General features: G+C 47.0%; 1 protein-coding gene across 1 annotated transcript in view; it reads left to right on the top strand.

Moving 5' to 3' along the window:
• Positions 1–22,547: 22,547 nt before the first annotated feature.
• SPON1 (spondin 1) overlaps positions 22,548–23,245 on the top strand; it is a 375,349-nt gene continuing 374,651 nt past the window's right edge. The window contains exon 1 of the mRNA XM_090032775.1: positions 22,548–22,875. Within this exon, the coding sequence (XP_089888901.1) occupies positions 22,650–22,875 (226 nt within the window). The 5' untranslated portion in view covers positions 22,548–22,649. The remainder of the gene's footprint in view (positions 22,876–23,245) is intronic.

The following is a 23,245-nucleotide window of genomic DNA, read 5'->3' as shown; positions in this document are numbered from 1 at the left end:
ATGCGAACAAAAAGTTACTTACTTATATAAAACTTCATTTTCTTCTATGAAGGAAAAAATGCTTGACATAGTGTAATATGTGCCATTTTCCTACTTAATGTTTATTTGGCTGCATAGGGGCATTTTAACATGTGGTTGATGGAACTCATTAGACCACAAGAAACTCCCTTGTGCTGGCTAAAAGTCAATTAAGCCTTGAGTGCAAATTACCTTAGGTGTGTGGACCTGAATCTTTCTCAGGTTACATCAGAATGTTTTCAGAACATTTTGTGGGGAAAAAATGAGCATTTGTAGTAAAAGCTAAACCTTATGACAGTGATTTCTCCAGTCCTCAGGCCAAAAGCAGCAGGAACAGCCTTCACTCAGAATCATAGTATCTGCCCATGGTGTAACAAGGTGGGTTTGTGCCCTGGCAAACCCTGTGGGAGAGCTGGGGGTGCTCAGTTTTGTGAGGAACTAGGGAGGGGAGGGGGAGAGGCAGGTGTCTTACTCAAAACAGTCCTCAGCTGCTGCTGCTGCTGCTTCTGTCAGTGTGCGCTCTGCCTGCCCCAGCTCTTGCTCTAAAAGCACCAGCACAGGATTTGCGCATTGATTGCTGCTGGGGCTGCAACACCAATGTGGTGGGGCTGCTCTGCTGCTAGGGTGCACTCTGTGAGGGTGGGGGATGATTTTGGCATCTGTCCTAAGTCAGCTCTTGGAACTGGTGCTTCTCTTGCCTACCCCTACTTACAATACTGGTATCTGCTCTAGTGCCCGCTTGTTCCATAAGCTCATGCTAACAGACAAGATGTACAGCCCAGGTGCTATTGTGTAACTTATTGTGTTTAACAATGTGAGAACCATATCATAGATGTCCAGTTAAAATGCTCATTCTGGTTCAAGTGATTTTACCAGGTCTTGTGATACACGCTGTCGGTAAACTGGGGGAAACAACCGGAACCATTAATACCTCTAGGGCTGGAATAAAATCCAAGGGCCATGTTACATGTTGCATGTTTTGCTGCCCAAATGTTGATTGGTGTTAGTGCTAGTTTGGAGCAGCGACACCTTCAGGCTAAAAACCTTCTCTGGCTGTCCCTGACCTGTACAGCTGTGACTTGCCACTCGAGGGCTGATGAGCAGGGGCCAGACTGGGCACTACAGCTGTGAGGTGCCAATACAGGGTAGTGACCCAGGACAGGCTTCTCTCCCTGTCCTGTGGGGTGTATGAGAGATGGTTTGGGGTGGCAAGAACATCAGACTGGAAGGTGGTGAGTTAATGGGATGGGGGTAGGTAATAAAATGGGAGGTGAGAGGAAATGGGGATGGGGGCAGGTGTTGAAATGAAGGAAGTCAGCCACTGAAGGATAAAATAAAAAGAATTAAACAAAGAAAAAAGAAGTTAGAAATAAAGAGGGAATAAATTAAAGAAAATCTCATATTTTAATAAATTGGGATTGAGAATGGGGTGTGGGGGTGCTGATCATGCTTCCCAGGGTACTTGGGAGCGGTGAGAGAAGGCACTTTTGGGAGAGCTACTGCTCCTACCCCAGGAAGGAACTCCCAGCTCATGGGAACCTCATCTGGCCCCCTACCTTGTTCTCCCCAACTCCTCCTAGACCCCACTCCCAGACCCATCCATGCCCTATGACCTGGCTACCTGGCACGTGCTTTGCAGGCTGTTTGCACAGGATTGCACCCTTGGGGGTGGGAAGATTATATCCCCGGGGTGGGACGGGGAGTTGGCTTCATGTCAGAACTCCCCTTTGGGTAGGAGAGTTCAGAGGGTGGACAGTTTGTCCACACATAACAGGAGGGTAGGGAAGGGGACACTGCCACCACTCCCCTACTGTAAAATTTCCAAGCTCCATGGGCCCCAGGCCAGCATGCGTAGGCCTGGGGGTAGAACAGGGCAATGGGGCCAATCTGGGGATGTGTGTGTGCGTGTCTCCAGGCAAGCGATGAGGCTAAGTTTGACACATACGGGGTGGAGCAGCCTGACCTGGCATGCCTGGGCCAGAGCTGGGGTTGGGGTGGCAGGGCCTGATGTGTTACATGTATGACTGGGGCTGGGGCAGGGGCCAGGGCTGGGGTGGTAGAATGAAATGTGATATGTGTGGGGCCAGGTCTGAGGCTGGACTGGGGTAGCAGAGCCCAATGCAGCATGCACAGGGCTGGACTGGGGCAGGGGTGGCGGGGCCCAGTCTGGCATGCGTGAGGCCACAGTGTATGATTTGGCATTCACAGAGCCTCAACTGGGGTGCTGCCAAATTCAGAAAAGTGATGGAGGGGTGCCTTAAGTCTAACAAGGTTAAAACCACTGCAATAGAAAAGTGTACAAAAGGGCACCAGGGGCATTGCTACCATTAGGACAAGCAAGGTGTGGCAGCAGCAGGGAATCTGTATTGGGGCAGCAGCAGCTGGAGTCTCTGGGGTCAGGTGAAATCCTTCAGTGCTTGGCCTCACCACTCGCTATCCCTGCCCAGTGCACCAAGATTTCTAGGTACATCTCTGATTGCTGCCACCATCATTTTAAAGGAAAGGTGTGACTCCTGCTGCAGTTGTGTTAATAATGATGATACCTCCATGAAAGGGTTCTGAGTCATGCCCATCTGTCATAGGTGCTTCTCCAGGGTTTGGTATCTAAGCCTCTGAGAGGGGCTGGATTTAAGACACCCTTCTCTTAAGTGTTTCTGAGCTTAGGTGACTCTGTGGTCGGTGTTCTGGCTGCTATGGGTCCCATTCTGAGGTGCCACATTCTCCTTGTGCATTTATATATATATAGGGAACCAAGGTGCCTAACCCAGAAGCCAGTCACCTGAAAGTCAGGTGCTGTAATGCTGAGCATTGCATTGCCCAATCCCTCTGTGGATCTAGCCTCAAGCCCATGTGTAGCCACCCAAAATTTAGACCTGTTTTCAACAATGCCGTGCAGTAGGGGCAGATCAAAGACGGGGGGTACAGACAGGAAGCACAGTGGTAGATAAGAGAAGGAAACAGAAAGCAAAGCAACACATTGGACAGGAGCACAGGGCTGGGAGCAGGAAGCAGATCAGCAGATTGCACAGAGGAAGGGGACAGGATTGGAAAATGGGGTGGGTTCCAGGCTAAGTTGTGGCAGGCCTGCCAATAATGTTGGCCCCGCTGTTTTAGATAATGTAGTAAAATGCCTTTCACCTTTTTCATTAGCAATTTATATTTGCTTTTCTTCTGTCATGAAAGGTATGTCTTAAACTGCATGAAGAAAACTGTACCCATTTTTGCTCATCCTTAAAAATGATATTTTTCACATTGGAGCTTATTCATAGTGCATGATGTTTCTTATCTTTTGAGATTTCACAGTGACCATATGTTTTTATAAGTTCTAAGCTGGTACATGCTTTTGTATTTGATCTTGTCCTTGGGGATACATGAAGTGAAATCCTTTACACATAACTTTATTTTGTGAGCTTCTGAATAACATGCAGACTTCCTGAATAAGCAGAAACAGGTACAGAGGATCCAAGCAAAATGAAATTGGCTTGGAAGAAGGAAAGGCAAGAGACTCAGAAAGACAAAGTTTCCAGTGGCAAATTTAAAATCTTGAGGACTGTTGTGTGAGAGATGTCATTTGGTCTTGCCATTCTACCCTGCTCTTCTGATGACAAATACAATGAAAAGTTTTGTTTGCTGAATGTGTAATGCAGAACTGTCAGTGTACTAGCAAACATCCCTATCCATCAGCCCCTTCAATCTTACCTGCTCAATATGAACTGAAATAAATTTCAGAAAAATGTAGGTACATTTGCCTGATGGCATATCCTTTATATATTTTCCTGCTGGCTTGGTACCTAGCTATTACTTTGAATACAATAGTTTAGATTACTTTCTGAATTGCACAGTCACAAATCTTCCATTTGATATGAGACAGAAATGGACCTATAAAGCTCTGAAATACTTCTAAGCCCTTCCACAGGACTTAGATTTTACTTATTGAACCTCAAAACTCTTGGAACACTTGGGTCAGATATGTGCTGAGTTCTAAAGTCACCTCTTTCTCCTGACCCCAGCGTGTACAATTCTGAGCTGCAGAACCTGCTATGCTGCAGAGAGATGTCTGTAGATAGTGGAGACTGCTGTTCTTCTACTGTCTCAGGGCTTGTATGAACATCTAATTCAGTTCAGATGTTCTGCACAAGCAGCTAAAAAGTAAGCAAAGGTCCTATTGATTAGTGATGAAAAAACTGCATTTGAAAGCATGTGTCAGGATTAGCAGAACCTTAATCAAGGTGTACGACAACAATAAAATTATGCCTCAGTCCTATTGTTAGACCTTGACTCCATGCAACGCCTAACGGCTAGGGAGACAACGGATCAATGCCATTACGTATCATCTGCACACATTCCTTGTCAACAGTTTTATTCAAAATGGATACAACTTCCAGTGAGCTCCAGCAAACTGGGGAGCAGCCACAAACATTACTTCTTTCCACATTTATACACCTTGGTTCATACTCATTAACATTTACTCCACTTTTGTCCCTTCTTTGATCTACCCATATTCCATCCTATCTCAATCTCTGCCTCTGTTTTACTGTTTGTTTCATTAGCATGGAATTGCTTATGCATTTCACTTATTTACATATTTTTTTGCTATGAGCACATGCCTAAAACCATGACCTAGGCTTCTTTCAGTCACTTGCAGTTTCTTGTTGATTTCTTCCCTGTCTCCAAGGTCTTGCTTCTTCTTATCTCCTAACGATAGCTGGTGGGCTGCATCTTGTTCCCTTTACACAATAAGTCATATGTCCTACACACTACCACATTATTAGGAAAATGCTTTCCTAAGCATCTTGCAATGCTACTTCTAATATATTGTTCTGCCTTGTGGTTAGCAGCTTTGCTGGGCCAAAGGCTATAGCCTTTTATTCAGCTACAAATTCAGTGCTTCCCAAGTTCCAAATACTGTCACCCTAACACCCAGGATCTTATTCATTTTCATCGATAGACCTCAGAGAACTTCACAGAGGTACTAACATTATCCCCACTCAACAGCTAGGAAACTCAGGCACAGGGTGGGAAATGATTTGGTCAAGGTCACCTAGAAAGCCAATGATAGTCAGGAATCAAATTGAAGTTCTGTGACTCAGTTCAGTTTTATCCATTAGGCCCTTCTGTGATATACTCTGTCATGTCATCTGAACAGCAGAAAAAGAATGCAGCCTAATTCCAACCATGGGTACCCAGTTTCAGCTCAGTGCAAATTAAAATGGCTTTGTTATAATTCCTGAAAAATTGGGTTTATAATGGAAATGCTGACAATCCCTAAACTATAGCTGTTCTGCTGTTGGTTGCTGTTATCTCACTGGCAGTCTGAGGTTCAAAGAACCATTTGTTTAATGATATATGAAACAGAAACACATCACTCCAACAAGGTACAGTAAAGTATAGACCCATTGTATAAATTACAAATTACACATTTTTTTCCAAGGAAAAACAGCTGTTGAATATGTCTGGAAAAATACCCTACATGGAATACACTCTTGAGGAATTCTGTAAAATGGTCATTTCAGGGGATGTTTCTTATCTGTAATTGCATCAGTGAGTTCATCAGGGCTGTTGTTTTATTTTTCAGTTTTCTTATATGCTTTTCCTTTTGTTTTGATTCACAATCACTGCTGAAAGCCTGACAGATTCTTTCCCCTTCTGCCACCTGACTATTTTATTTATATATTTATTTATTTATTATTCTTTGAACCAGGTGCAATTCTTGTTTTTGACTTTATCTCACTATGTGTTTTGATTACATAGGAATGGTAGCATTTAGTCAATTGTGTTTAATTATCCTGCTGTTGCCTTCTGGTCAGGCTTTTATTTAATAGTTGTTTGAAGCCTTGATTACTCTTTTTATAGCAAAATCAAAACTCATTAAATTTTAAAAGGAAGGTCAGCTTACGAAATGTTATAGGCATAATCAGAGATAGGTGTGTAGGGCAAGACTATATCTATGCCTGATTTGTCCCAAGAAAAGCCTAGAATTGTCCTTAGTAGCATTTTTTTTTAAATCTGTTTTGGCCAGCATTTGTATGAGTGAAATTTTGTCACAGGAATCCTTTGGAGAACAAGGAAATTTCACAAGCATATGTGCAAAACTGAATTTGCATGATTATTTGCAGAAGATGTTTTCTCATGGCCATGCTGAAAACTTTCTCAGTTTCTGGAGTTCAGCTAATGAGAAAATAGTACTATGTCACTGCACTATTTGACTTAGTTGAGCAATAAGACATGGTGAATATGTCAAATCAGTAACCTTTTCAAATAGGCTACGAGTGAGTACCTGATAATGAAAACATGTTCCTGTAAAAACATTCATTTGATAATTCTGATTAAAATCTGAAAAAAAACCCTAAACGCCTCTCAGGCTTGATGATGAATCGCTGCAAATGCTTTAACACGCTCTGGTCAAGTTAGACAAGGTAATGGATGAAAGTGAAATCATGGGTAAACATTCAGAATTTGGTTCTTTAGATCAGTAAATGAATAAGATACAGTACTGTTGAATCATGAGGGCTCTGTTTGGCTAAAATTTTAAGAAGAGTTGAAATCTTTGCAGATCTGTGGAAGTGTGATTCACTCCAAAGACTAGAGGAAATTACATTACTAGCAAGATGGAGCTCTTAGTATCTTAGTGTGAGTTTGTTTGTGTTACTTTTAGGCTTACAGGCCTCAACTAAGACTGTGACATGAATTCTATTCCTTCTTGCAGATCAGCAACAGAACAGTTTGTTAAATTGTTAACAGGGGCATCTGGCAAAACCCACTGACAACCACTATGCACAGGTGTTACTAAGACAGTTGGAAGATTGGTGTTGCCCAGAGGTAGCTGAAGGTGCAGTTTGGCTGTAGAAACCACGCTGATGGTGATGGGGAAGACAAAAAGAGATCAGACAGAATTTCTGACCTCTAGGTGAGTGTGTGGGGGAGGCACTGGAGAGTCCGGGGGGTGGGGAAGGGGTAGGACTTGCAAGGTAACCGCTTCTGATCTAGAAGAAAATAGAGGGACGCAATAGAGAGTTTTACTTTCAGTATTATAGAGTCACTTTACAGACTAGAACTGTTGTTTAAATTCCAGCCACAAGCCTAGTATTGTCCTTCAGCAGACTTCGGAAAGAGTGCGACTATTTTTATTTGCTAATGAAATACTTTAGGAATTCTAAACTTAGCTGTCAAGATTAAATGTCTGTAAAGAGGAGGTAAATTTTTAAGAGACTCTTTTTTTCATCTAAGCACCGGAAGGAGTTTTTGAGTTAAATATTCTGAGAAACCTAGAGCTGTTCTTCAGAAAATCCCTTCAAAATAGTAGAAACCTAGAAGGCAACTTTGTGCCCCTGTTTAACCTCCAAATAGCCATTCAAAAACAGGCAGCCTTTGTTTAAATCCTTCTGTGCCTGTGGGCACCCATAGTACAGAGAAGATTTCTTGTCTAGCTAGACCTTTTGCCTCCATGCTGTTACAGACAGACAGCTAGCCCCACGGTTACCAGCTTAATTTCATTTTTCCTAAGCTATACCTGGAAAGATCTACTGATATTTCCCTCCCTGTGACCATTAGGCCCTGCTACAAAGCGTGCCTCTTATAATATGCACAATACAATTCACAATTTGTCAAGAACTAAATGTTTCTATAAAATGCGTTATTGGCTAAAAGTTTTATCTTTTTCTCCCCTCCCCTCCCTCCCCACTTTTTTTTTACTAGCAGCATAAAACATGCTGTTCACATGCACGACTAAAATGACAAATGTAATTAAGCTATTGGGAGTTTAATATTACAGATGCCGTACACTGATTGACAGTCACATAAACTCTGGTGGGAAACCTACGCAAACTTTTTCTTTCATTGCCCTTCACTCCTTAGGCTTCTGTTAGAAAGCAAGTGGAGAACAGTGTTATTAAGACATTAGAAAATGTCCCAAGCATTATGATGGCTATAACCAACTTCCCCCCCACCTCCCCCAAGCATTAGGAGATCCTCAATTTTTTCCTTTGTGTGATGCATCACAGCATTCAGACTTCATTCTAAACAGAGATTTTAAAGAGTAGATCACGGCTATCTAACTGGTAGCATGTAACCTACAGTCCATCTGGCTGCCACTCTAGCCTTCCCCTCCCTGCCTCCAGGTTGCTCCTGCCCCAGCAGCCAGGAGGAGGCAGGAGTGCCTAAGCTGTATGCATGGCAAAGACTGTCACACTGCCTGCACTGCAGGTAGGTACTGTACACGTGGTGACGGGGAGTCAGGCTGCCTGTGCTGAAGGTAGGGCTGCCTGCCGTGTGTGTTGGGGGGGATTAGGCATCCTGCATGGCACATGCAGCCAGAAAAGGGGTGGGGGAGTTGGGCTGCCTGTGCTATGTAAGTGGTGGAAGGGCACTGGGCATCTTGCACAATGGGCAAGAGCTGGGGGTAACCCCCCCGTGCCCCTGTGCATAGCATACAGCCCATGGGGCTGTGCCACATGGCATATGGGACTGCCCAGAAACTGGACAGTCTCAGAGTAGATGAACCTGTTCTGCAGATAATGGAAGTTTTGCTGTTGACTTCAGTGTGAGCAGGACTACGCACTATGGGCTTCTTCTAGTCTTCATGGAAGTTAATGGGGGGAACCCCCCTTAGCTTCAATAAATTGTGGATCAGGCCCTAAGAGAGGAAAGGGTGGAGTTGCAAGTAGATCTAGGGCTAGGTACAAGCTGGACTTAGCCTGGATTTAGTCATCTACATCTGAGAGTGGCGTCCTCAAAATCTTATGTGCCTCAAGGTCTTAAGTACCTATATTTTTTTTCCAGGAAGGTTCTCTCAAGCAGGGGTCAGCAATGTTTTTGGGCAGTGTGCAAAAAACACTTGCAACCTCAACTTATAAGATGGTTGCATGCCAGGGATGGATGGTGGGGAAGCCACAAGGGGCACGATCCTTGTTGTGGTAGTATAGCCCTGGTCCTTTCCCTGCAATCCACCCCGAGGCATGTGTGCCAACCAAAATGCCTTTGAATGCCACACTCTGGCACCTATGACAAGGGTTGCCTACTCCTGCTTTAGAGACATAAAGTCCCCTTTTTATGTATGTCCAGAAGTATCTTGGTCCTGACAGATCTAAGTACCTTTGTACATATCTCAAATTTAAGCCCTATTGGGGGCCATAAAGTAAAAACTTCTTTGCACATGTCCCCCAAGAGGCCCAACGTGGCATTTGTGCCTAAGGACATTATTAGGGCATACCCATGCAATCAGACTTTGCATAAAACACAGGTGTGACTGCTTTGGTTAAAAAATACTGCTGGAAATTAGCAGTTGGTGGTGGTGCCCACCCTTTAGATAACAGACTAGTAGCTAAAGTACCTACTTCAGAGACGTGGGAGATCGGGTTACATTCCCTCCTCTGTCTGAAGATATTCATAGATTTATAACTTTGAGGGCTTGGAAGTTTCTTCTATTGAAACTGTTCTACTATGCAGAAAAGATTCATTGAGCCAGTGAGAGTGGACATGGCTGTATCCTTGTGGGCACACACTTGAAATAATGAAACAATTTAACAGAACTGTCTTGCAAATAGCTTCCATTTTCATAGTCAGGGCACTGTCCTGGGAGGTCGCAGATGTGAGTATGAAGACCTACAAGCTGAGGAGTGAACTAAAACTTGTATTTCCCACATATTAGTAAAAAAAAAAAAATCTATTATCTAGGTGATTTATAAAAGGGAAATGGCATTGCTTCCTTTTCCTCTGGCCTCCTTTTGAAATAAAAGAATGGCCTTGGCTGCATTTTAGGCAGTATGCCATTGCTGTTAAATGCCAGTAGTGAGTGGCTATGAATCCCAAGTGAAAGGAAGCTTCCCTTTTCTTCCTTTAGGGGCTCTCGGAGCCCCAAGAGTGGTGGGAATGAAGACCCACTCTGTCATGTTTATTTCCTATTGGCTAAAGAAGGTGGCTCCCCACTCAGAGTGGTGGCTGGTGTAGATCTCATTTGCCTCTAGTTAAGAGCCATGGATGCCATAGTGAGGTGCAAACTCCAAGTTACGTGTTGCATATTGAAGGGTTGCAACACTCATGGCCCTTTGTGGATCCAGCCCTAAGTCTTCAAACACTGCTTGGAATGATAAAGATTAAAGTATAGACAGTCATAACAGCTGTATTGGTATCAAAGAATACATATACAAGCAATGGTTAGATCTATGTGATTTTATAGCAAAGGCATTCCAACTTTAATTCTGCTTCATTTCGGATTAAAATTGGAGCAATATAGTTAACGCGTTTTACTACAGGATCATGTGAACATAACACATTATAACAGCTGCTGCATGTTCTCCTGAGAAACAGCTTCCTTCTTCTCCATTAAAGCAACTGAAATGTACATTGATGCATACCCTTAGAGAATCTTTAGATAATGAAAAGATCTAGCCAGTCGGGTAGGCTGTAGTCCCTTCCAGGGCTTAGTTGTTCCTGCAGTATATTCTCCAAGGGATTCGTGCAGTTCCTCTTTAAATGCAGGGAAAGCAGAAGGCATGACAGACTGCAAATTGTATGAAGTTTTTTTCTTTACTTTTTTAATAGCCTACCTGGCTAAGAAGTATTCTCTAGAAGTTCCAGTTCCATCAAAATGTGATATCCTCCTATAAACTTTTGTCATACCTAATAGTTGTAGACAGCAACTTTATTCATCTAGAAAGTGTACAAAGAAAGTCAGAATGGCAGTCTCTAAGATACCAAACTCTTTCTGTTAAATTTGCCATGGATGGTTGGATTCATCAGTCTGCATGTGTCTTTGACTGATACATCATGCTGGATGCTTTAGGCAAACATACACTAATTGGTAGAACAAATAGAAAACCCTAAGGATGTCCATGCTTAATGACATAGCCCGTATTCTAAAATGTCTCTACTACAAATTATTCATTTCACGGCTGTAGGCAATGCAAGTTAATTTATCTGTATCAATTGCTAAGTTAAAACATGCACTTCTTCCAAGACGCACTGTACTGTGCCTATCTAGGAAACCTTCCAGCAGCTCAGCTTTTAAACAAGAGACAGAGACAGTGAAAGAAACAGGCCAGGACAGTTCAGGCAGAGGAAAGTAACAGATACAGAATGTATTGTAAGGTAATGAGTTGATGGCTGCTGATGAATTAATTAATTTGGTATTGTATAAAAATCAAATTATTGGTGAAGAGGACTCTAAGTTCAAACTAAAATCCTCAGGGGAGCTTCAAGTTAGAACCCCAAATCCTGACTCAGAAGAAAGACAAATTTTATAAAGAAATGTTTCTGTTCTCAAGTTGGGTAATTGCTTTTCAATCCAATCTGAACAAAAGAAAGGGATAATCAAGTATGGAGAATGAAGCGAGTTCCCAGACCTTTTGTGGCAGTGGGGTCATATTTATCTTGTCATTCTCAATTGTGCATTAACTTGTTTTCATGTTTTTGTAGAACCTGGACAAAGTACCCAAGAGTTGCATTGACCTGAAAGGGGAAAAATGGGGTTGTAGTTAACCCTAATTATCTGGTTATTAATCCTTTAGTTGATGTAATGAAGCAACCAGAAATGAATAACTGAACAAAGCAGTCAAATGATACATAATAAATATACTACTGCATCATTAAACTGTAGGTCCCCATTGTGTTAAATGTATCAACAGGAACAGAAGTGTTGGGGTAACTTACTTCTACCCAGCCAAATGGAATGGCAGTAAAACCTAGATCCTGCAGTCCAGTGTAGTTCCTTTTGGCACCTTTAACTGCCATGATCCTTGAGACATGAATGAGAAGAATTTCTCTTTATCAAAAAGTCATCTCTGCTACCTGTTGTTTTTATTGCAGTAGCATCTAGCTGCCCCATTGTGCTAGGTGCTGTATTGCACACAAGCAGATGGCTGATTCTATACAGTCAGCCCTGTAGTCACACCTTCTTGAATATGCTGGATTAGTGTCCAGAAGAGATGCAGCCCTACCATCATCCTCGCTCTAACCACAGATCCCTGCCCCATGACTCCCAGGTCTGACCTTGAGTTTTTTTAATCTACCAGCTCCTATTCCAGAACCCTCCAAAATAGTCACTTGGGGGATCTGTGATTAACTTGGTTGTCATTTTCCTTTGTCCCAAAAAATATGTTCACAGACCTCTAACTCCTGTCACATGTTGCAAACAGCTGGCCCTACTGTTGTTGAAGGTGGTCTAAAAAATTAATATGCTCCTGCACCTAAAAGGTGTATCTTAACCTCTCAAAATAGGTCAAAGGAGGAAAGGCTATTCTTGCAGTTGTTTGTTTTTGAACTCTCTGGGTGCATCTACATGTGCATTAATGCACTTTTCCTAATATGCATTAAATTTAGTACCTCCAATATGAGGTACTAAATAAATGTGCATTAGGCTGCGCTAGTGCACAGTAGCACAAGCACATGTTTTTCAGGTGACACTTAGTGCCTATTTTACTGCATATTAGCATGTTATTTTATGTGCCATGTTAAAGTGCAGTAGAATAGGCTACTGTGCATTAAAACAAGCATGTAGATGTGCCCTCTGACTCCTAGAACTGTTCAGCTGTCTCCATATTCACAGCCTTTCTAATCCAGTCAGTCCAAGCAAGCTAAAGCCACCACATGTGTTTCTGGAACATCTTGAAACATAGCATCACAAACAGGGAAAAGATGAACAGTGAGGACCTATGATCCTGATCACTAAACTAACTTCATTTTCCAACACAGATCACTTTTCACCAAAGGGCATCTTCACATGTGCTCCAGTGTGTTGAGGGATAGAGGGGCACTTTAATTAGAGTAACTCTCAGGAATGAGCTTCACTAATCAAAGTGCCCTCAGAGTCTCATGAATTCAGTATCCCACCCTTTAGTTACAATGCTGCAATTTTGAAGTGCCAGGATGCCAAATACATGTGACACCGAGGCTGCTGGAGTGCGCTAATTAGCACACTACAGCAGACTGGATTGACTGAGTCTGCTCTGATGTATTCTAATTAGAATGCATCGGAGCAGGTGTCAGGCACATTTATAAGTGCCCAATGTGATGAAATAAACCCTATGTTGGTAGACATGGGTTAGGCTTCAACACAAGAAAGGCAAGAGCTACCCCTATAGCAAATCCACCTGTTCAAATGAGAGAACTTTCTTCTCCAGAGTTGAGAGCAGAACCACCAAAGTTACTAGCTCCCCAATGTGTTGCCTCAGCATCATTCCTCTTTATGAAATAAGAAACATTAAAATCAGCAAGCAATAATATTTGCATCTTTAAATTTATATTAATGAACGTCTACCCACGTTAAGAGGGCATTTACCCATATTGGTAGGGCACTTAGATATAGAATGGTTTGATTACCAGCTGCAGTTACAGAAATTTTAAGGCCAGAAGTAGCTTTTCTGATTAGTTCATCAGTTCATGTGAGCTAAGGAACCTTTATTTGAACAATTGTGCTTCTTTCTGAAACACATCAAGTACTGATTTAAAGATTCCAGGTGATGGAAAATCCATATAATTTGTACACAGGTTCAGTACACTCATTATTTTAAAAAAGTAAACCTTATTTGTAGCTTGAAACATCTGTCTTTCAGCCACTGGATCTTATTTCCCTTCCTGATAGTGGAGGCTCTTTATTCTTTCTGGTAGATTGTCATCAGGTCACCTCTTATCCATCTCTTTAATAAAGCATTTGGATTAAGTCAGTTTAGTTTCTTACTACAAGACATGTTATAGACCTCAAAGGCATTCTTGTCATTCATATCTAGCTCTTTGCAATTTATCCCAATTTCTGGAATTTGGTCTAACTTAAACTCTGAACTCCCTGGGGTGCTTTGAAATTGAGCCTGAATCTGCTAGGTCTCACATCCCTGACAGGGCTGCCATGATAACTGTCCTTTCGTCTGTGCAAATTGTAGTTTACTTGGGATTGACATCAAAACAGAATCCATTTTAACATGAATGAGCTGAACTTGTATCAAGACTCCTCCCACATCTTGTTAAACAGAACCTGCAAAGAGGATGTATGTGCATGATGTCAAGGTGGATATAATAGGCAAGAAATGTCCTTAAGAGAGTAACCTTTTTGTTTTGTTTTCTCTTTCCTGGGGAAAAATCAACCACACTTTCGACCACATTGCTCTTGTAACATGGAAATTGCATGGCTTGTGCTCCACTTATATTCATCTTTTAGTCAAGGCTATACTTAACATATTCCCTGATCCCATTACAGCCTTACTCCTTGTGTGTACACCAGAGAAATCAGTAAGTCTTAGAAAGGAGTAGGGAAGCCTTGTTTGTGACCTAATGTGCTGTGACTGACACCCTGGGAAGGATTCAGATTCAACCATAAGACAGTTCTTTGATTCCCTGCCCTCAACTTTCTCTAAGGGGTAGTCTTGCGGCTAAGGGCGATGGGCTCAATTCTCACTGTGTACTGCACAATTTTTTTAATGTGACCTTCGTACACTTTAACTTCTCTACAGCTCAGTTTCCCACAGGCAAATTGGGGCTGCTACTGATGATGATGGCTCCTTTCCATAGCCATTTGCCTATGTATGTCCTAAGCTACCTTGAAGTAGGTCATTAGGGTGTTCTGTGTTCTGTCAAGGTTGACTGTAGTTTTATGTAGAGTTTAAATTATGGATTGTATGGGATGATCTGGATAGGGATGATCCTGCCTCAGGCAGTGGGGTGGACTAGATCAGTATTTCTCAACCCATTGGTCACAACCCAAAAGTGGGTCACAAGAATATACAAAAGGGTGACTGTCGCAGGGCTCTCCGGTGCCTGTGACTGAGAGTAGAAATGGCTCAGGAGAGACCCCTAGTGGCAGAAAAGGGGAAGCACAACTGCCAGTCACCAGGACTTTGCAGGTGCTGGTTGCCCTAGCAACCAGGGAAGCCTAGAGCTAGGAAGGGGCAGAGCTTAGCCCTTCTTAAGCCCAGGCAGAAGGCCAGGAGGGCAGTTCCCCTCCAGCAGCCGAAGGAGGAGGAACTCGGCCTGGGCAAGGGGAGAGCTCGGATGGTTGGGACACCCTGGTCCTTGCTGAGGGTGGATGAGCTCTCTCTCTCTCTCTCTCTCTCTGGTAAGGAGAGGTTTCTAATTGTTCAGACCAGAGGGGTCTAGTTTTATGTTGTAGCCCAGGGGCTTTACATTTGTGTTGTTGTTCAACTGGAGGACCGGGTGAGGCTGTAGGAGTGTGAGGAGGCCTCATGGGAGCTCCCCAGTAATTCGGGGACTCCTGGTGCCCAGTGGGCGCAGTGGGCAGTGTCGTGGGGGCACAGCTTTGTTTGGGGGCATGCTGACCCAGTCCCAGGGGTAGGGGTCGGCGTAGAGCCCTGACTAGGGAGCAGTGTGGAGCCCCAGAGTTAGGGGTATCGAAGAGCCTAGACTGGAGGGGTGCGAGGAGCCCCTGAGTAAGGGGGCAGCGAAGAGCCCCGGTGTTGAGGGGCGGCGAGGAGCCCCTGAGTAAGGGGGGCAGCGAAAAGCCCTGGCATCGAGGGGCAGTGAGGGGCCCCAAGAAGGAGAAGGGGCATCGAGGAGCCCCAAAGGCAAGCAAAGGGCCGGGACCTAATGCCATGGCCCTAGGGAGATCACACCAACACCATCTGTGAGGCTTGGGCTGTGGTGCAGGGGAGGAAAAGGAGCCACAGACGGCGCCCCCTGCTATCGGGGTGCACAAAAATGGGCAGCTTCCCACTAATTTAAACCATTCATCAAGACGTGGCAGGCGAGAGTAGGTGGGTGATCGGCCCATTGCAGAAGACCAGAGCCTCACGCCCAGCAAGGCTCTGAAAGCGGCACTGCTCTTACAGTGGTGCATTGACCAGGAAGACTTCACACGGCCATTCGCACTTTAAGAAGCTGGTTGGTCCTTATGAAGGACCGAACCCTTGGACCTATCAAGGCAGAGCGACGAGAACGGACATCAACGCCAGACCCAGAACCACAATGGCAAGTTGAGGGTCCACCCCATTGAATGGCACTGTTGGCCAACACGAACGGGGGCGCCCTCCCGCAATCGACAAGCTGGGTGGGGATATGTGGCTACGAGACCCACGGCAGGGAGGCAACAGGAAACGCGCTTCCCGCACCAACAATGGACGTGATAGTCGATGGGGAAAAAGGTACGAGCTATGTTAGACTCTGGCTCGTACTGCTGCGAGGGAATCTGATACCAATGAAAAGAAGGGGCGTAGTCAATCGAGTGAAAGTGCAATGTTGGTGTGGAGACCACATTGAAGTTGATCGGGTAAAGATCGCCCTACAAGTAGGCAAGAGGGTCCGTCAGATGCCGGTCGGACTCGTCGGGCAGTTGCCGTACCCAGTAGTGCTGGGCTGCGACTGGCCTGAATTGTTGGAGGAGATAAGCAATGCAAGGCCAAGGGAAAAGGCGGAAGTATTCGCGGGAATGACCAAACCTTGCCCTCTCGAAGAGAGAGATGAGCAGGGGGTGGACCTCACACACTTATGGAAAGACGAGCATTTTCAGTTGGAGCAAAGTCGGGAACCAGACTTTCAACCGGCATTGCGAGAACATCTGGCCCAACGGAATGGGGAGGTAGTGCAGCCGGACTGGATGAACATGACGCCGAGATTCGAGATCAGAAATGACCTCCTCTACCTAGTGGAGTGGGGGAGGTCTGAAGGAGGGGAAGTTGCACAGTTGCTGGTGCCCCGATGCTATCGGTGGGCTTTGTTGAGGGTGGCCCATGAGCTCCCGATGGGGGGACATTTGGGCCAGGACAAAACCGAGGCCCGTATTCCGGTGAGGTTTTATTGGCCGAGACTATTGCAGGAAGTGGTGAGGTATTGTGCTTTGTGTCCGGTATGTCAAAAAGCGAATTTCAGATTACCCCCAAAGGCCCCGTTGGTCCCAATTCCTTTAGTGGAGGTCCCCTTTGAACGGGTGGCCCTAGATATCATGGGGCCACTTCCTTGGAGCAATATTGTTTTCCCGGGAACCAATATATATTAGTACTGCTGGATTATGCCACGAGATATCCGGAGGCGGTGGCGATGCGGACTGTATCCGCCCCGAAAGTTGCAAGCGAGCTGGTGAAGATATTTTCCTGTGTCAGGCTCCCTAAGGAGCTGCTAACGGATCAAGGGATGAATTTCACGTCACGGGTGTTTGAGGAAGTAAGCAGAACCTTGGGGATTAAACACTTGAAGACGGCCGTATACCACCCCCAAACCGATGGGCTCGTAGAGCATTTCAATCAGACGCTGAAACAGATGTTGAAAAAGTTCGTAATTGAGAGACCTCAGGAGTGGGATAAAATGATACCGCCATTGTTGTTTGCAGCGAGGGAGGCGCCACAAGCCTCGACTGGGTTTTCGCCTTTTGAATTATTATACAGCTGCCAACCAAGGGGGGTCCTGGATCTGATTAAGCAAAGTTGGGAGGAACAACGGAGTAAGGACCAGAACCTACTTGAATATGTAATACATCTGCGGGAACGTCTAGACGCAGCCCGGAGTACGGTTTTAGAAAATCTCCAGGAGGCGCAGCAACGCCAGACGAGATGTTATAATCGCGGTGCCCAGACAAGGAAATTTGAGGTAGGAGATTGCATGCTGGTTTTGTTGCCTGACCGAGAAAGTAAGCTGTTTGCGCAGTGGCAAGGGCCCTACGAGGTGGTACGCCAAGTGGGGCCCATAGACTACGAAGTATATCAGCTGGATAGACAGAAGAAAAAACAGATATACCATGTTAACATGCTGAAGAAGTGGGAGGCTCGGGAAGGCATGTACCTCTCCGTCTGCCCCGAGGAGGCAGAGTTGGGACCCTCATTGACTGAGGAGAGTGGCCCAGGGGACGTAGAACTGGCCCGGCAGCTGTCTAAAGAGCCGAGAAGGCAGGCTGCTGAGCTAATCAAAGAGCACAGAGATATATTCCAGGAAACACCGGGGGAAGCTCGGGGTGTGGTACATCAAATAAGAACTCCTCCGGGCCAGGTGATCTGTGAGCACTGGCGACAGATTCCCCAACGACTACAAAGTGAGATAAAAGCGGAGATCGCAATGATGCTAGAGAAAGGCATCGTATGCGAATCCCATAGCGACTGGCGGAGTCCTATCGTGGCAGTACCCAAGCCCGATGGGAGGATTTTAGCCTCTGTATTGATTTCCGAAAAGTGAATGCAGTGGCCAAGTTTGATGCCTACCCAATGCCGAGGATAGATGAGCTGATAGAGAACATCGGGCAAGCTCACTATATTTCCACCCTGGACCTGACAAAAGGGTATTGGCAGATCCCGGTGGCCCCTGAGGATCAAGAGAAGACTGCATTTGCCACTCCCTGGGGCCTTTTCCAATTCTGCCGTATGCCATTCGGGTTACATGGAGCTGCAGCTACATTTCAACACCTCATGGACAGAGTTTTGGCACCACATGGGAGCTACGTGGTGGCTTATATTGATGATATTGTAATCTTCACCACAAGCTGGACGGAACACCTCACGGCATTGAGGGCAGTGTTGCAGGACCTGAGAAAGGTCGGGTTGACAGCCAATCCAAAGAAACGCACGATAGGAAAAGAAGAAACCCAATACCTGGGATTCCTGGTAGGCAGTGGACAGGTGAGACCTTTGTTAAGCAAAGTGGAGGCCTTACAGAAGTATCAGGCTCCTTATACTAAAAGGCAAGTGAGAGCCTTTTTGGGGTTAGCCAATTATTATAGAAGGTTTGTACCTCATTTTGCAGAGGTAGTAAAACCCCTGACTGAGATGACGAAGGCAGGGGCTTCGACCAAGGTGAAATGGACACCGGCTGCAAAAGGCGCTTTCCGAGCAGTGAAGGACGCATTGTGTTTGCAACCCCTTTTATATACACCGGACTTTGATTAACCCTTCCAAGTACAGACCGATGCCTCAAAGGTGGCTACCGGAGCGGTGTTGATGCAGAGAGAGGGTGAAGAAGAACGACCCATAGCCTACATAAGTAGGAAGTTACACCCTCCAGAGCAGAATTATGCCACGATAGAAAAGGAATGCTTGGCAATTAAATGGGCTATCGAAACATTCCAGTATTATTTATTAGGACGTCAGTTCACACTGATTATGGCTCACGCACCCTTACGATGGCTACAAAATATGAAGACAGACAATGCTAGACTGATGAGGTGGGCCCTGAGTCTACAACCGTATTGTTTTGAGATAAAGCATCGCTCAGGGGTCCTGAACGCAAATGCTGACTTTTTCTCAAGACAATATGAGGAAGACAAAAGATATGGGGAATCAGGAGGACCCCAGGCTAGGAGAAAAAGAAGGGGGACACAAAGAGATGGACCGCCACTCCCATAGCTGGGGTACGGCATATAACGTACCGGCTGAGGGATACACCAAGTCCAGGGCCCTATAAGCCAAAGGAGCACCCTACCAAGGCTGGCAAGTGTGGTGGGGAGCACCTGTGGTGGGTAGCTCCCCAAGAAATCCCACATGGTGCGCCCTTGGGGAAAAGGTGGGTAGGAGGCGCCTGAAAACCTCCGCCTCCTGTGTCCAGGTCGTTGGGTGCCAGAGGACAGGCCCAGAGAGGAGCCCAGACAAAGACAACACCCGCAAGAATGAAGATCAACTCGGTGAGTCGGGACTAAAAGGGGGGAGGTGTGTCACAGGGCTCTCAGGTGTCCTGCGACTGAGAGTAGAAATGACTCAGGAGAGACCCCTAGTGGTGGAAAAGGGGAAGCACAACTGCCAGTCACCAGGGCTGTGCAGGTGCTGGTTGCCCTAGCAACCAGGGAAGCCTAGAGCCAGAAAGGGGCAGAGCTTAGCCCTTCTTAAGCCCAGGCAGAAGGCCAGGAGGGCAGTTCCCCTCCAGCAGCCGAAGGAGGAGGAACTTGGCCTGGGCAAGGGGCGAGCTCGGATGGTTGGGACACCCTGGTCCTTGCTGAGGGTGGATGAGCTCTCGCTCTCTCTGGTAAGGAGAGGTTTTTAATTGTTCGGACCAGAGGGGTCTAGTTTTACGTTGTAGCCTGGGGGCTTTATGTTTGTGTTTTTGTTCAACTGGGGGACCGGGTGAGGCTGTAGGGGTGTGAGGAGGCCTCATGGGAGCTCCCCAGTAATTCGGGGACTCCTGGTGCCCAGTGGGTGCAGTGGGCAGTGTCATGGGGGCACAGCTTTGTTTGGGGGCATGCTGACCCAGTCCCAGGGGTAGGGGTCGGCGTAGAGCCCTGACTAGGGAGCAGTGTGGAGCCCCAGAGTTAGGGGTATCGAAGAGGCCAGACTGGAGGGGTGTGAGGAGTCCCTGAGTAAGGGGGCAGCGAAGAGCCCTGGCATTGAGGGGCAGTGAGGGGCCCCAAGAGGGAGAAGGGGCATCGAGGAGCCCCGAAGGCAAGCAAAGGGCCGGGACCTAATGCCATGGCCCTAGGGAGATCACACCAACACCATCTGTGAGGCTTGGGCTGCGGTGCAGGGGAGGAAAAGGAGCCACAGACGGCACCCTCTGCCATCGGGGTGCACAAAAAATGGGCAGCTTCCCGCTAATTTAAACCATTCATCAATTATGAGCAAGATCAAGACGTGGCAGGCAAGGGTAGGCGGGAGATCGGCCCATTGCAGAAGACCGGAGCCACACGCCCAGCGAGGCTCCGAAAGCAGCACTCCTGTTACAGTGACATACAAATTTTAGAAATGGATTCTCCTTCAAAGGATAAAAACACAGGAAACACTGACTTTTGCATTGCAGGCTGGCAGGATGGGGTACATGTTGCATATTAAACTGGTTTAAATTATCAGAAACTGGTTTAAACCTTTAACAGAACAGATATTCAGTGCACATAAACCAGTTTTAAAATAGCTGAAACTGGTTTGAGATAAACCTGGTTGAATATAGAATCAGACCTAATTGATTTGGGTCAAACTGGTTTATGCAATGTCCATCCCAGACCCCTTCCTGGTTTAAGTTAAACCAGAGTTCCCCAGCATCTTGGCATGCTCTCTGGGCTGGGCTCTGCTCCAGCCCAGAAGGCCTGGGACCTCCTCTCTCCTCCCTGGCTGGAGCTCCAGCAGAGACTTGCAGCCACAGCAGGGTCTGCCTGGCTTCCCCCGGCCCCATCTTCCCCCTCATCACTCTCTGCTCAGGCAGGGATCCCTCCCTCCCCTCTCTCAACACACAGTAGCCAGCATGTGGTATGCAAGCTAATGCTGAGAGGTGTCTGCTAAGGCAGACAGGACAAAGGCAAACAGCACAGTGTCCATTTAGGATTTTTTGGAGCTAATCAACAGGTAGCTGGTAATGTCCCTCCATTTCTTCCTGGAAAAAATTGTTTAAGAGGTTGAACTAATGTGAGAAGCTTCTGTGTTGCTGATGAGCTGCTAAATGCTGTGTAACTCCCTACTGGGTCTATCCCTGGTCAAAGGAGCAGCAAGTGAGGTGAGAACCCCACCTTAATAAGAGCGTCCTGCCAGGGCCTGGCCATGAGTCCCCTCAGCTCAGCTCTATGGAAGGAAAGGGAGGGTTTCTCTAGCACCCCCTGAAGTCTAGCATGTACCTGCCTTCCTGGAATGAAAAGGGATTGTCTATCCACTTCCAAATTGGTTCAAGCTTTGCAGGTTAGACTAACCTAAAGATTGAATCAATTCAGGCTCAGGCTTTTTGAATGTCTGTCCCTAGGTGCAGCATTCCAGCCTGCAAGGGGCTGCTTGGGGCTCCTGCTGCCCCTTCAACCCCCGGCACACCTACCTACCCCCTGCCCCACCCACTGGGGGGGGCTCAGGTCTGGGGGAGTGAGGGGCACTGGCTCAGGACTGGCCATTGATGTTTACAAATGGGTGCCGGTACAAAAAAAGGTTGAGAAACACAGGACTAGCGGACCTCTGGGGGTTGGACTTGATGACCTCCGGAGTCCCTTCCAGCCCTGCACTTCTATGATTCCACATTGCAGCCAACACAATGGGGGCCAGTCTCAGTGGGAGCCTTTATACCCTCCCGTATTATCAGTAACATAAGCTTCACTCTGCAACAAAGCCTGGGACCCCGTTGCTGTTTTGGGCGGCTCACTGCACGGAGGCGCCTGTCCCCAGCGTGAGAGAGCCCGCACCTCGCCTGTGAAGCACGACTGCAGGAGACGGTAGTGAATCGGGCGCCCCTGCTCTGGCCGCTGCCCCGGCCCTCGCGCGGGGGGGTGCCGGCGGAGGTTTGCACGCCGGGCCCGGCGCTTGTCAAGCCTTCGGGGGTCACGTGGGGTCATGTGCGCGGAGCGGTGTTTGCGGGGCTCGCAGGGCGGTGGTGGCGGCAGAGGGAGAAATCAGGGGACTCTTGGAGCCTTTTTATCCCTCCAGTAACTCCCGGCTCTGGCAGGAATGCGGGTGATTCATGCCCGGTCTGTCAGTCCAGTCCGTCCAGCTGAGGCTCCTTTTTTTCCCCTCTCTCCTGGAGACACCAGCGTCCCCCGTGCTCTCTGCGATTTCCCCCAAGCCTGTGAATTCAGCGCGGCTAAGTCAACATTGCCGAGCTGCTAATCGCAAGCTCTGAAACAAAACAGCACTTCAGTTCGGGATCTGGGCAAGATCAGCCCTCCCCCCGCTCCTCCCGGCGGCGGCTGAGCGGGTCCCCGCGCGCCCCGCCCCGCCCCGCCCCGCCCCGCGCGCCGCGCTCCCCGCGCCCGCTCCTCCAACCTGTGCGTGAGGGGAGCCAGTCCCGGCGAGCAAACAAAGTTGCTGGGAGCCCCGAGGATGGGACTTCATCCGCAAGCCCTCCTCGTCCTGCCGCTGCTGGCTCTGGCTTTTCCCTCAGTGGCCCTGGGCTTCTCGGATGAGACCCTGGAGAAAGCCACGAAATCCGAAGGATACTGCAGCCGGATCCTGCGAGCCCAAGGCACCCGGAGAGAAGGGTACAATGAATTTAGCCTCCGAGTAGAGGGAGATCCGGAATTTTACAAGCCTGGAAATAGTTACAGGGGTAAGTGGGGTTTTTTTGGGGGTGGGCAGCCCCGCAGGTCCGAAGACATAAGCGTGAAGGAAGGGCAAGATAAGAGGCGTTGAAACTAAGTGGGGGGTGGGGGGGAAGATCTGGGTGGTTGGGTGTGTGGTAGTGATCTGGGATGTGTGTGCGAGTGAACTGTGTGTGTGATCTGGGGTTGTGCTAGTGATCTCGGGGGATGAGATCTGGGGGTGTGTGAGTGTGTTAGGGATTGGGGGGTGTGATCTTGGGGTGTGTTAGGGATCTGGGGTGTGTGTCATCTGGAGGTGTGTGAGTGTGTGTGTGTGTGATCTGAGGGGTGTTAGTGATCTGTGTGACTGAGTGTGTAGGTAGTTGAGGCAGTGTGCTA

The sequence above is a fragment of the Crocodylus siamensis genome, chromosome 2 (assembly GCF_052110815.1).
Source record: "Crocodylus siamensis isolate JL-2025a chromosome 2, ASM5211081v1, whole genome shotgun sequence".
In the NCBI taxonomy this organism is placed as follows: domain Eukaryota; kingdom Metazoa; phylum Chordata; order Crocodylia; family Crocodylidae; genus Crocodylus; species Crocodylus siamensis.
This window is presented reverse-complemented; position numbering and strand designations above follow the sequence as displayed.